The sequence below is a fragment of the Pollachius pollachius genome, assembly GCF_949987615.1.
Source record: "Pollachius pollachius genome assembly, chromosome: 1".
Classification (NCBI taxonomy): Eukaryota; Metazoa; Chordata; class Actinopteri; order Gadiformes; family Gadidae; genus Pollachius; species Pollachius pollachius.
The window spans coordinates 6,877,827-6,891,896 of record NC_136934.1 but is presented as its reverse complement, the minus strand read 5'-3'; the positions used below and the strand labels follow the sequence as shown (position 1 = coordinate 6,891,896).

Below are 14,070 nucleotides of genomic sequence, written 5' to 3'. Positions count from 1 at the left end.
GCCACATCTTATTCGCGTCTTTACGGTTCCATTCGTGTGCTTTGCAGAATAGTTGCCTCTTTCATTGAAGGAGGGCGTGCGTTTCTTTGAGAACTCGATATGGGTCGAAATATTACCAGCTCTGTTTTTCAATGTCGCATTCGATTCGACTACAGGGATAATCAGGTAGGCTATAGCGGTAGTGTCGCATCATGCTATACTGCCCCAGCGCTTCACCGTGTGTGTACGCGTGTGTGTGTGTGTGTTTGTCTGTGTATGTGTATGTGTATGTGTGTGTGTGTGTGTGTGTGTGCGTGCGTGCGTGCGTGTGTGTGCGTGCGTGTGTGTGTGTGTATATGTGTGTGTGTGTGTGTGTGTGTGTGTGTGTGTGTGTGTGTGTGTGTGTGTGTGACACACAGACTCACATTTCCAATGAAATAAAAGTTGAAAACCAACAGCTCGTCATGATCTAGGTCAACAGATTAAAGGTTTGAAACGGAGAAACCAGTATCTGTGACAGTATAGCATGTTGTGGATCAGTCGCCGGAGCTGGCAACTGTGTGCGTGTTACCCAATCATCTTAAACACCGTATATGCGCTATGTGAGACTTTCAATATGTTTACGGTACCAAACATGTTAACAAAAGATCATAGAAAATCAGGAATCCCCTCCACCTCTCTATATATCCTTCGCTCCCTCTCGTTCTCTCCAGCTCTCCATCTCTCTCTCTCTCTCTCTCTCTCTCTCTCTCTCTCTCTCTCTCTCTCTCTCTCTCTCTCTCTATCACAACACCACACACACACACACACACACACACACACACACACACACACACACACACACAGTGTTTGCAGTGACTCATTGGAACTGCTATAGGGACTGTGTGTGTGTGTGTGAGAGTGTGTGTGTGTTTGTGCGTGTGTGTGCGTGTGTGTGCATGCGAGCAAGCGAGGGGAAGAGAGAGAGAGAGCGAGCGAGTGAGAGAGAGAGAGAGAAAGATAGAGAGTGCCGCGCAGAGTAATTTGTTAAGAACATGCAACTATTAATCATTATGTTTAGTGAATTCCTCATTATTAGATAGCGTAACACCGTTTGGTTCCTCCAGTTGGTATAGGTGGATGATGGTGACGACGTAACTAAAAATCAAACGTTTTAAATAAGAATCGTAGGCCTACGATGAATACCACATCTATGGTATATCTGTTTCCAACCATTTGGCAAGCATTAACACATGTAGGCCCACATGTTTAAAGGTGACCTTATCCATCCTAACTTTATACTGCAACTAGGTTGAATAATACATTTACGCACACATTACGCACCCTGTTGAGGTGGGTCTAGTTCTACCCCACAGCTGAATTCGCTTCTCACATTGTCCTTCCTCTGATAGATGAGCAAATAAATATAAAACGCATACAAACAGCACACCTGTAACTTTCCGAGAAAGGATCAGTTTACCCTTTAAAATAAAGAAATTAAACACTACATTTTCCCAATAGACAAACTATCCAACCATATTTGAAGTTTGGTGATTCTGAATCATCGGCTAGATTAGGTTATGGGAATTGTAACAATTGGTTTTACATGACATGGATCACGGGCTGTTGTGTTCATCACAAATACTTTGTAAAAAGCAATAATACAAAATCATCATTCATTCATAGTGCGATGTCTTCGCAAAAACGATATTATAGGCCTGCTGTGAAGTTACGATTTGACTTCATCATCCTCAATTTGAACGATAAATCAACGTTCGTCCGGTGATGGGCGTTTAACTGGCGCATTATATTTTATAATGAATTAGAGCAAAATACATTTGAGCCAAGCTTTTTTTCTCCTCTGATTCTTCAATGTCCATACACTCACCCTAATTCAATTGCGGCAAATTATTTTATATCGCTTTTGATCCAGCAACCCCTTTTTAATAGGCATACTTTTTCCATAGATTAAACGTGATAAATAGGAATTTAGGTGATCAGGTTTGGGAGGCATGGTGTAAACAAAGCCGCGTCGACTCCAAAGTGAACTTCACTAATTGCCAACTTGTCACCAGAGGCGTTCTACCGTCCATGCAGTTGGATTAGGAATGATCCTACTATCGTTAGACCCACTAGAATATTGCGTGATGCCACCGGGTTAGGCCTACTGCCAATCTATTCATTTTTTGCTTACTGGTATAGGCCAGGCCTCGAGATTTGGGTTTGACGCTGTATTCCCTGTAATCTATTTCTGTAACGTGCGTCCCTGCATCCTTCATGGACCACACATCTATATTTAACGAAAACCTTATTGACGTGCATTTTACAAACGTTGCCACACATTAAATTGCATTTATCCATTTAACAAGTGATTACATTCAAACGTAGCGTATCATAATTGCCATAAAAGTTTAACTTACTTCCTGACGCCGCGTGAGACAAGCCTCCGCGTTCGGTCCTATCGATCAGAAATCGTCCCGTGCGGCTGGAGAGCGACGTTCCCCTCCGAAATATCCAGCCTTTTACGGCCATCACTTTAAAGTTGCCGCCAACATGTGAGTGGCCCTAAAGTTACGCGTGCTTCACTGGCTCTGTGCAAAAGGAGCCGCTGAGCATACTCCGAGCACACGACCGGCGAGGAGAAGACGAGGGCGGGAGGGGAGAGCCGCATATAGGAAGAGAGAACTTTCCCATAACGTCTACTACTACAGCACCAAAAAAAGAAAGTGCACCGTTTAGCTCGCAGAGTCTGGAAGAGTTTTTTCTCTCCCTTTCTTTTTTTCTCTCTCTCACCCAGTGGCGATGATGGACGAGGAGGGTGTGTGTGTGTGTGTGTGTGTGTGTGTTGGGGGGGGGGGGGGGGGGGGGGGGAGGAGGAGGAGGAGGAGGAGGATGTAAAGTCCATCCTTCTATGTGTGAGAGAGGACGTGCTCTGCAATTCAAACAAGTTCCCTCCGCTCTTTTGTTGGGCCGTGAACTGAGGAGGCATTGTTCGGGACTTGGCTCGGTCCCTCTGCCTTCCCCTGACCAGGTTACGAGGTGCATGCCGCGGCTGGGTTTCAGACCCGGGCTCCAGGTGTGTACTGCTTTAGCGCTCCCTGACCAACCGGGACATCTTTAACGTTTACAGAATAATACACTTATAACAATGGATTACAGATGCACCTAAAGCCTATTAAACAAGCTTTCACATGTACAGTGTGCTTTCGTTTTGTATGATCACCTTGTTCCAAATACAAAACAAATAACTACATTTCAGACATCTCTCTCTCTCTCTCTCTCTCTCTCTCTCTCTCTCTCTCTCTCTCTCTCTCTCTCTTTCCTTCCCTTCCTTTCTCCATCTCTCTGTCTCTGTCTCTCTCATTCCTATCTAAAGAGAGGGATGGTTCACACACACGCACGCACGCGCGCGCACACGCGCGCGCGCAAGCACGTGCAGTGCTCATAAAGAAAAGTTACCCTTCTCGTATGTAAGCTGAGTTTGTGACGTCATAAGTCCTATCATATTATATTATATAATATTTTTTAATATTATATTATAGAACCATGTGTTTGAAGAGGAACTTACGTAAAAAATACGTGAGTTCCTCTTACAATTACCCTATTGGCTAATTACAGGCGTGTCCATTAAGCACGACCGGATTCACGTTGTATTCTAACAACGGGGGCACGTTCAGTGACGTAGACAAGCAGAGCGGCTACGTGCGGCCATATTTAAATACATCAAGGCAATTAGCTCATCAAAATATGCAAATCTGGTTGATATAGTCCGCGTGGCCCAGTCGGATTAATTCCCCCCTCGGCAGCGCGTGGGTATTTGATAGTTGTTTTGAAAGACAGCAAAGGCTTGCATGATTCAACAACAAAACAAGATGCTCCAGACTCGAACGTTGAAAAGATGAAGAACAAGCAGAAGATCGAGAACAAGAAGAAGAAGTAGAAGAAAATGAAAAAGAAGAAGAAGGAGAAGAACGGCGACATGAAAAGATGGAACGGGAGCTTCGGAGCGGAAAATCGCCCATGCGTAATGAGACGAGCCGAACCGCCATTCCCAATGCTACGACGCTGTTGGCTCTGGTGTGTGCGTTATTTTTAAATATTGATCCATATTCATTGCATATGTATGTATCCTAGTCATATTTGCGTCGCTATGGTGATTTATATCATCCAACCTAGGTTTACGGTCTCAGTGACATATAGGCCTATGTATGCGATTTTAAATTTCACATTTACATTCATTTTCAATTTCCGAGTATGCATTTCACAAAAGCCGAAAGGTAAATATTATAGGCCTAAACATTCCAAACATCTACATATATGGCTTAGACTGCTGCTGAATACGTTATAGCCTTCTGCATGCATGAACAAAGAGGTCTGGTGGGCAAACAATAGAACGAATGGTTTGTTAGCATTGATGCATATTCTTTTGTTTTATAGGCGAGCCCAAATTTGATCACTTTGAATTAATCACGCGACATTTTGACGGCAATTAAAGGAATAAAGTATTCAGGCCAATTCGTTAGAAATGGAACGCAGCCCCTGATTAACAGTTGCGCTCAGTGTCTAATTGGTAACCTAGTTGGGCACGTGCACAGTGGTACGTAGGACACGCACGCAGGCATGTGCGCAGAGAGGCGATCCATTTCGGTCTTATCCAAACGGCAAGTCTAACCTGGATTTCTACAGGCATAACTGCAATTGTCTGACTCTTTCAAAATGGTCATCTACAGCACCGGATCTAACAACGTAAACGTCAAAAACTTAAAAAATAACATTAACTTACCCTTCATTCAAACAGCCACGTTTTTAGTCATGGATTTTGCGATTATCATTTTTGTTGGCGAGTGAAAATTAAAGTAAAATGTAAGATGCATGTGGGGAAGCAAACTTACGGTAGCGTCCAGACCAATCCGGGTGCTATGTAGAGGATGTCCTCCTCCTCCTGCTCATCATGTGAACTCTGCTCATGAACTGCTCACCCAACACAAGTGGTCGGATGGCTCTAATGCGTAAAGGTGTTTTTTTTAAGGAACATTGCTGCAGATTGCGAAGACATACTACACACTCGTGTCTTGGTCATTATCAGTTCAGATTTTTGCAAAACATTTCAAAGAGTGCGACGAGGAGTTAATAGTTAAACATCGTTTGATTCCAGCGTGCGCGCATTTGAATGTTGCAGACGAGTGACACACGTCGGCAGCGGCCTGTCACTGTATTGAGAGGCACGCAGATCACTCTTGACATTGCTTCACGTGGATGGGAGTGTTGTTTCATGATCAGGGACTCGCCTGGGGATCGATGTAAAATCTATATTTCAAGTCTCAAACTATAGTGACATCCCATGGCAAAGGCAATCTTAACCGTTCTGTTTTATAAGAGGAGTGAAAATATATTAATTTAAAATGATTCACTCTTTAAGGATTGTATTTTTCGTATGATTTAGGGGCTTTTCTAACAATTAATAATGTTATTATATCATTATTATACGATTTCTCCGAACATCAATGCATCATTTATCAATCATTTATTTTCAAAATGTGCATTTAATCGGTGTCAATTTAAGTCAATAGTTTTAACTATAATAAACAGTACTGAATGCTCCCAAACATGGTTTGGATAATTTGTAGTCTATTCCATGTTATTTGATAATATCTACAGCCTGTTAATTACAGCAGTAACAGTGAAACATTAGTGAGGCTTTGTTTAAAAGGGCGCTCAAAGCTTTCCAAATGTTGACGTTATATGATAGGCATTCAAAAGTATTGCTTCAGTTGCTACGCTGTATTGTCCACTGCTAGTTCTAATTTTACAAGTACAAGGCCTACTCTTAGGTACTACGACTTAATTATAATAATTAGTAGATATGCCATAGCCCAAACCCTATGCTTCTAACAAACAATAACAGCGGTGTTAGATAAATGCACACATAATTAAATATTCACATCTCTTGATTTATCTACATTTCTTCATTAAAATTTGATGCAGGTTGGTACTTTGACATTGACTATGAATGTGGGCGTGCAGAAAGTGTCCTTTAGGCCCATCGTAGCAGACCAATTAGAGTGCGTGTAGCGCCAAAGTGGGAGGGGCAGCGACCTGAGTAGATTTCAGGCTACTGCAGTCCATCAACGAAATAGGTGTAGAAATGCTTCCATCTAGTGGCCATTTGATAGAATGAACCTAATCGACACGGCCAGCGAGGCCAACGAAGTTGAAATGTATATGAATGATATGGGCCTACCTCCATCATCGTTGTCCCATTTAAAATGTTTGAATAACGTTTAAATATTATTTTTCTGCTTTTATTTCTCCAAAACACCTCACAGTTTTAGTTTCACTTATTGTGGGCTCATGCTGTAGGCCCCCTATGCGTCGATAAGGACTAAATGTATCAGGTAGGCCTATCTATGCTGCTGCCTCGTTTTAAACCACGTTGCCCTTCGAATAGCTTAGGATTCCCCACTTTTTCTGTAAATAGTTTTTGCCATGGTTTTAGAGATAGAATCTTTGAAAAGCCCTGAACCGTGTTCCCCTTTTCGTTTATCCGTTCTTAATCCATCGTTTATTTGACCGTCAGCATGTGATCTTCAGCCTGTTTGATCGTCAGTGTGACGTGACTTTAAGAGCAACCTATTTCGTCAATAGGCAATCAAGCGAGAGTTCAATCAGCTTGTTCTTCATTAGTCCTCGTTTCCATTGAGGCTGAGCGAAACACCCGCATGCACTACCGGATATAGGCCTATGCGTTTATTTCAACACAGCTTTACAATGGACAAATACATCTACAAATTCGCCTAATTAGGCCTAATGTGTTAATACCGCAGAGGGGTACCTGCCTGCCTGCAATTAGGAGGACGTTTCGAGGCTGTTGGAAATTTGTGGACGTTATTTTTAACCATCATGCAACATTTTGTCCAAACATTGATACACATTTATTTTAGTGTTTAATTTAACAATAATTTAAGAATCACGCGGATATTGAAACAGTCATAGTGGTCCCACAAGTCATTCAGGTTTAAGGCCGAAATGTGTTCATTTTTTCGGGAGTTTAAATAAAATCCAACGTGGTTCATATATATTTAAAAAAAAACATATTTTAAATGTATTCTCTCTTGATAAAGTAGATCTGCGTATTATCAAAAATCTGAAAGAGATTTTTGTCTAAACGAACATCTCTCAAAAATGGTTCCTGCGATTAACATCGTTGAATGAATAATGGATAAATAATAAAATACTATCACGTACAAAATACATGAAAAATATGAATCTAAATCGAATACAAATAATAATAAAAAATACAGTACGATTTTAAAATAACCCCCCAAAATAAACACGAATGATTGACTCCCTATACATAGGGGAACCGAATCGACTAAATCTAAACGAACCTAACATGGGATGAGACTATAAAAAAAACATGCAGGCCTACTTTCAATATCTCACTACGTGTAATATGTAATAGTCAAATATACGAGTTTTCAACGACCCTCTACTTGCCTTAAGTGTGTGGATTATTAATTGCAGTCTACAGGCTAATTACTGTGGCGTACTCAGGAATACCATTACCGAAAGGACATTTCTAACCTGAAATACCATGGAATAAAAAACAAACACCCATGCAATTAAGATCCATTAGGAATTGTTTACATTTTGTATTATACTTGATTGTCATTAACGTGAATCACATCTGTCGCTTGCTATGTATGACTTCCCAATTCCCCTGTAATCTGAGATAAGCTTTGCATTTAAATGTCAAATGTCTGCATTATGTATGCTTATGATGCATTGTCATTTTTGGATTTATTAAAGGTGGAAGGAACTGTGATACAAATGTTGTCGTTATTTCAATGCTTTGAATTTCCTACTCTCTAAATCTCAGCTATTTTTCATGTCATGGTATCAAAGGTTACCACATATTGTACATTTGGTTTTTAGAGCCTATTTATTATTCATATTAAATCATGTACATATAAAGAGCAGATCTTTCCTTAATTTTTCTTTCCATTTTTCTATCTGCTTTTCCACGTTGTTTTGAAGTGTACACTGAAGGTCAAACACAATGAAATCAGTCATATCAGGCTAACTGAAACCAGAACTTTACCGAAATGATTGCAAAGCACAAACAACGTTTGCCCTTGGGCAGAGGATACTTGTGATTAATTATATATGTTTATGCATAAAGAGAAAAGTTCCTTAAGAGTTAGGGATGGGGATAGTATGTAAAAAGCCTAATGTGGTGACAATGAAATCCAACTTATATAAAGGTGTATGTCTCCAGCCCCTGCTATGGTAACACTCTATCTCTAACCAATCCAAGATGTATACATATTTGATTAGGAAGTCCTTTATCATATTCCCTTTGTAATATCTATCAACACAATGGGCGCTGTGGTACCTGAATTTGGAGTCCATGCAGTGGTTTAATATCACATAGATATTAATGTGCAGTCCGCCCTTTTGCACTGACTTCATTAAATGTCATGTAGGTGGACCATTCTAAAGTCACTGTAAATTGCTACTTATGTTATTCTTTGATAAAGTGTCACCAGGGACAAGTTATTGACAAAGGAGGACATAAGAAAGATTTCCCTTTAAGAATATACGTTTGACGCACTGTGGCCAGTGACATCTGTTATCCTTTAAATATCACATTCATTTGGCATGTTGATATTATCATCATTACGTGCATGGCAGTGTGGTCTTATAAATAAAAGTGCACAATCCAATAAGCTTTTCAAATAATGTGGGCGATGAAAACAAGAAGGGAACCATGGACATGTAAACATTTCATCAAGTGACCATCAGGGAGAAACTGAATGTCCAAACCGTTGTACATTTGAGCAAATTCTTTTATTATTTTTTTGTTTCAATGCTTTGCAAATAACCATAAATGAATGTGAAAATAAAACTTGAGTTTACAACACAGAAAATGCCACTGGCTTTGGTTTCTCCACACATATGCTGCCTGAAATATCATGTATTTTTTTTTCTCAAACTTTAGTATTGAATTAAAAAAGAGAGAGAGAGAGAAAGAGATAGAGAGAGATAGAGGAAACACTGAGAGGCTCTGCCCCTGTTTCTGACTACACAGACTGTATACAGTAACGACATCGTGAACCTGCATGAAATATGCACATAGAAATTCCATAACACTCAAGTGACAGCAGATCGGGAGGCAGAGTTATGTGGCTAGTCTCGTTGTTTGAAAAAGAGCAAAATCAAAACAGCTATTTGTCTAAAATAAAACCACTGGGCTTCTCCCATACCAGCATGATTGTTTTTTTCTTCCTTCGGTATTTAGTTTTAAAATGTCAGTGACTTTCGGTAAAATGACATGGAACCCTGTTTCGAAAGATGGATTCTAAGGAGGTATTACATTGTCAGGGGTTTGTTTTTTGATCTCAAAGTTACGTTTTAGAGTCTGTGAAGTCTTGAACTCAAAATGGTTGCTGGAAAAATACATAAAAAAACAAAATAAACACCAGGTTATAAACGATCATTAACATAAGGCCCGACTTGCGGGCTTCAGTAAGGAGGGACTGAGGATCGATAATAATAATAACAATAATAATAATAATATTTGTCAATATGACAACCGTGTGTCAAGGTGTGACTTGTTTCCTCCTTAGCTCCAGTCTCCAAACATTTTTCCACTTCAAGGGTTTTTTTCATTTCCACGTGGACATGTGTCTTTCCTCATCTCCACAAAACACTGGCAATGGTTTCCAGCTGGCTTGACAAGGTCAGACTAATTAAAGACCTGAACAGCAGTGTCCAGAGCTAAACTCAAAACAAACCAGACGCTATGTGCATTGGCACATACAAAACTCCACTAAGAAAACAACAAAAACAAAATAAAAACAAAAAAAATCATTATTATATATATTTATATATTAGAAAGCTATACACAAGCATGTTAATTTCACAGATTTTTTTTTAAAGATTCTTAATATTACCGTTATTATATATAATTAGAAATACACGTTTAAAAACAAACCTCTACAAAGAGAAAACAGTTCAGCAAAGCATTGTATCTCAGTCTGTTATCATGGCTTAGGGTTTAAAAACCCATTCATTTTCCCCCATCATGTTGAACTATCCGTCTCCTATTAGCAAAGCTATCAAAAAACACATTCTGGCTTATAGAAACTACAAAAAGCCACAAAAATGCTTTGCATTGTATTCCTTCCATATGAAAATATAAGCAAGTGTATCGTACAATTTTTTTCAACTTTTTTTTTGTTTGTTTTGTTTTGTTTATTAATACTGAATAGTTAATAGAAGACCCAGAGTTTCCCCGGTTATACTTAATGTAGCTCTTAGATCAAAGGGTGGTCCTGGCGCCATTCGATTCTCTAAAACCGAGCAGTAGCTCCTCAAACTGGCTCCACACGCGTCTACCACTGGGTCCAATCTGTTTACCTGTACAATCCTTCAAATGTTGCATAATAGCTTTTCGTTTAGTGAGTAAATAAATTTTGTTAATGTCTGGCAACCTTTGACCCCCGGCCTTTCCTCCTCGCCCCCTGATGCTCTATTTACATAAATACGTTGAACCTGCAACATGACATCATCTAAGGTTAACACACATTTTTGCAAGGGAGAACGGCAGAGAATGTATATATATAGCAATGAAACTGACACTGTACACTGTCTGGTTGTCCAACTCAAGTGCTAAGGTGTTCTTTGCTCCAACACTCACACACACACACACACACACACACACACACACACACACACACACACACACACACGCACACTCATGTTTTTTTATCTTTTTCTTTTCTTCCTTTTTTGTCTAGTCACTGGTATATCGCTGAGGCAAATTGTATGTATTTTTTTTTTTACAAAACAGAGTACCTGGCTTTTTTTGTTTATTTGTTGATATGCATATATGTACACATACACACACAAACGTGTAAAGATATATGCATATGAAATCGTTTTTTTTCAACACAAAACACGATGTATGCATAGTTCCCCCCGATAAAACGATGCCCTGATCCAAACCTTTTTCCCTCCCTAACCCTGATTATATCGCCCCGCTTGTTTATATCATATGTTTAGCACACACACACTCAGCAAAAAAAATAAAATAAAATAACAAATAAAAGAATAAAATAAAAAACATTACTGATAGATTTCAGGAAATGGCTACTATTTTTGTCTTCCCTTTCGGCGGTAATGAGACAAAGAGGAGAGAGAGAGAGAGAGAGAGAGGGAGAGAGAGAGAGAGAGAGAGAGAGAGTGATAGAGAGAGAGAGAGAGAGAGAGGGAGGAGAGAGAGAGAGAGAGAGAGAGAGAGAGAGAGAGAGAGAGAGAGAGAGAGAGGGAGAGAGAGAGAGAGAGAGAGAGGGGGAGAGAGAGGGGGACACTGCAGTGGGGGTCCCAGGGGTGTTTGATTGACCGCTGAAATACGAGTAAAAGTAAGAGACGGTGGTGGTGGGGGGGGGGGTCTGGTGGGTGGGTGGTGAGTCTCTGGGAGTGTCTGGGTTTCTGCGTTTCTTTGGGGCTTCGGGGTCGACTCTGACAGAGGTGGGGGGCGGGGTGGTGAGGGGGTAGGTCTGGGGATAGGAGCGGGGAGGTTCTTCAGGGACCACGTGGGGACAGGGGGGGTATCCATCATGTGGCCCAGCCCTCCGACAGGCGCACGCGTTTGATGGAGGGGCTCTCGCGCTCGTCCATGTTGGGCCTCGCCAGCCCCAGAGGCGAGTGGAAGTCGTTGCGGTGGTCGTCCCGGTCGCTGCCCTCGTGGGAGCTGCTGCAGCTGCTCAGGCTGTCCACGGGGGAGCGGCCCGAGTCCTGGCGGGACGAGGGGAGGTTCTGCTGCTGGGGCGGCATGCCGCCGCCGTAGCCGCCCGTGCTGCTGGTGCGGTCCCTCGGAGGGGACACGGGCTCGGACTTGATGTGCAGGCTCTGGGCGGAGGGCAGCGACAGGTTGGAGCCCTGACACAAGTGGGAGCTAGCGCAGTTTCTGCAGGAGGGGAAACACATGAAGGGGGAGGGAACACAGGGCGATGGGGAGAGGGTTTGAGAGGAAGAAACTGGGATTTTGTAGACTGTTTCGTGGCGTATATGAACCGGCGCGCTGTTCTAGGCATGCACACGTGCATGCGCCGCGGACGCACGCCACGCATGCCCACTAGTTTACATTAAGATGTCGGGATCACCTGCAGAACATACAAGGGATAACACTTTACATTAAGGGGACATTACTGAATTAATTAACATTATTTACTGAGCCTTAGCATAGGGTTTAGGATTGGGGTTAGAGGTAGTGGGTGATAACGAATAAATGAATACCTTAGCCAACATGAACACCATTAGTCAAATGATTACTTGACCATTGGCTGACTTTTAATAAACTGTTAATGGGATTTACAGCTTTAACCGATGTCAATGAAGGGTTAATTATTGCACCCTTATCGTAGGGTGCTACCATTGCATGATGCGCTTCACATAGGACAAGAAGAGGTGTCTGGCAGTCAGGTGTGGACAGTACTCACCCTAGCTGGCCCAGGCTGGCTGAATGCTGCATGTTCTGGATGTGCTGCTGCTGCCAGCCACTCATGGAGCCCAGGTGAAGAGAGCTGCCACTGTTGAACCCAGACAGGGAGGACAGATCTGCACTATTCAGGGAATATTCTGTACAAACACACACGGGGGGGGGGGGGGGGGGGGAGAGAGAGAGAGAGAGAGAGAGAGAGAGAGAGAGAGAGAGAGAGAGAGTGTGTAAGTTAATGCTGTGTAAGTTAAAAACAAACTCAAACAAAAGCTTCCGAGTTGCAAAATATTCAATGTATCAAAGGGCATTTTATATCAACATGTTGCACTAGCACCCTCTAGTGTACGCTTTGGACTGCACTTGAATAAGACAAGGTTTCCCAGGCAACCTGTCTGTCTATCTGAATAGCTCAAATGGCAATGTCCATTTATGTTATCTTTTTTTTATATATATACAGCAATATTGTATATTAAATAACATTGTGAAATAGAAAAATATAGTATGTACATTAATTCTCAGCTTTGCTGAATACTAAATTCTATTTGGTCAATTACCACATTCTTGTTATGGACGTCAGTGCCAACCATAGAATCGAACAGATTTATTTTTCTTTCATTTTTAAATCAATACAATACACTTTTGTTGTTATGTTTTATATTAAATTATTGAGCTCTTAAGTCAGCAGTCGTTTTAGAAGCAGGAAAATGTACAGTCCTGTTGGGATTTATTCCACAATAATGATGGAATATAGAAAGGTACGAACAACAAAGCACCATAGTACTTAACGCTCTTACTACTTAGTAATAAACGCTCTTACACGTATAGAGTATAAATGACAGTTTCTTACCAGTACCATAGGAAGTAGAGATAGCAGATGGGTAACCTCCCATTCCTTGCCCCGGCAAGGTGGGTGTTGCTACGGATACGACTGGTGTGGCCAATGACTGGGCAGACTGGGAGTTGTTTATTCTCTGGTTCTGTGGAACGGAAGAAAACACAAAAGAAAGACGGAGAAAGGTGAGACGACGGGAGAGATAGTGTGTTTAAGATGTTTGCTAAGGAACATGCTAATGTAGTTCAACTTCATCTTTATGTTTTGTTTTTCTGTTTTCTCTTTTTGGTATTGTTCTCCTCCTCTGATGCTAAGGGAGAATTTTTTTTGCTGATGCCACCTCCTGAGGAAATTAATCGCTTGACATGGGCGAGGCAGATCCTTGCCAACCCTACCATTTCCCACCACTTCTGAGGGCCCCACCGTCGCTATAGTAACCTTGTCGGTCTCCACAGCAACGCACAGTAGCGACGGCAAGCAAGAGGCTCTTTATAGTGGCAGAGGCAGCGCTTTGGCAGGAGTAGGGGAGAAAAAAAAACACGGAGGTTTGATGCGATATGAAAGCGTATCTTTTGTTGCGTTTTATGTGTACCTTCTAAAGTATGCTGGAGTCGTGGCAGTGAGCCGTGTGACGCACACCAGACTCACGCACAAAGGAGACTCGCAGGGAGAAGGAGCATGGAGGAGGAGTCAAATATTTGTATGTGTGTGTGTGTGAGCACGGGGACCTGTGTGTGTGTGTGTGTGTGTCTGGGAGTGAATGTGTTGTGTGGAA

General features: G+C 41.6%; 1 protein-coding gene across 7 annotated transcripts in view; it reads right to left on the bottom strand.

Annotated features, from left to right (window-relative positions):
* Window positions 1-11,316: 11,316 nt before the first annotated feature.
* mef2cb (myocyte enhancer factor 2cb) overlaps window positions 11,317-14,070 on the bottom strand; it is a 62,767-nt gene continuing 60,013 nt past the window's right edge. For 5 of the 7 annotated variants that reach the window (XM_079750441.1, XM_079750436.1, XM_079750438.1 and 2 more), the window contains 3 exons: window positions 13,311-13,440; window positions 12,465-12,603; window positions 11,317-11,932 (listed from right to left, as the gene is read on the bottom strand). In XM_079750441.1, coding sequence (XP_079606567.1) covers window positions 11,581-11,932; window positions 12,465-12,603; window positions 13,311-13,440 — 621 coding nt within the window. In that variant the 3' untranslated portion in view covers window positions 11,317-11,580. The remainder of the gene's footprint in view (window positions 11,933-12,464; window positions 12,604-13,310; window positions 13,441-14,070) is intronic. The other 2 variants (XM_079750440.1, XM_079750442.1) reach the window with 1 other exon arrangement.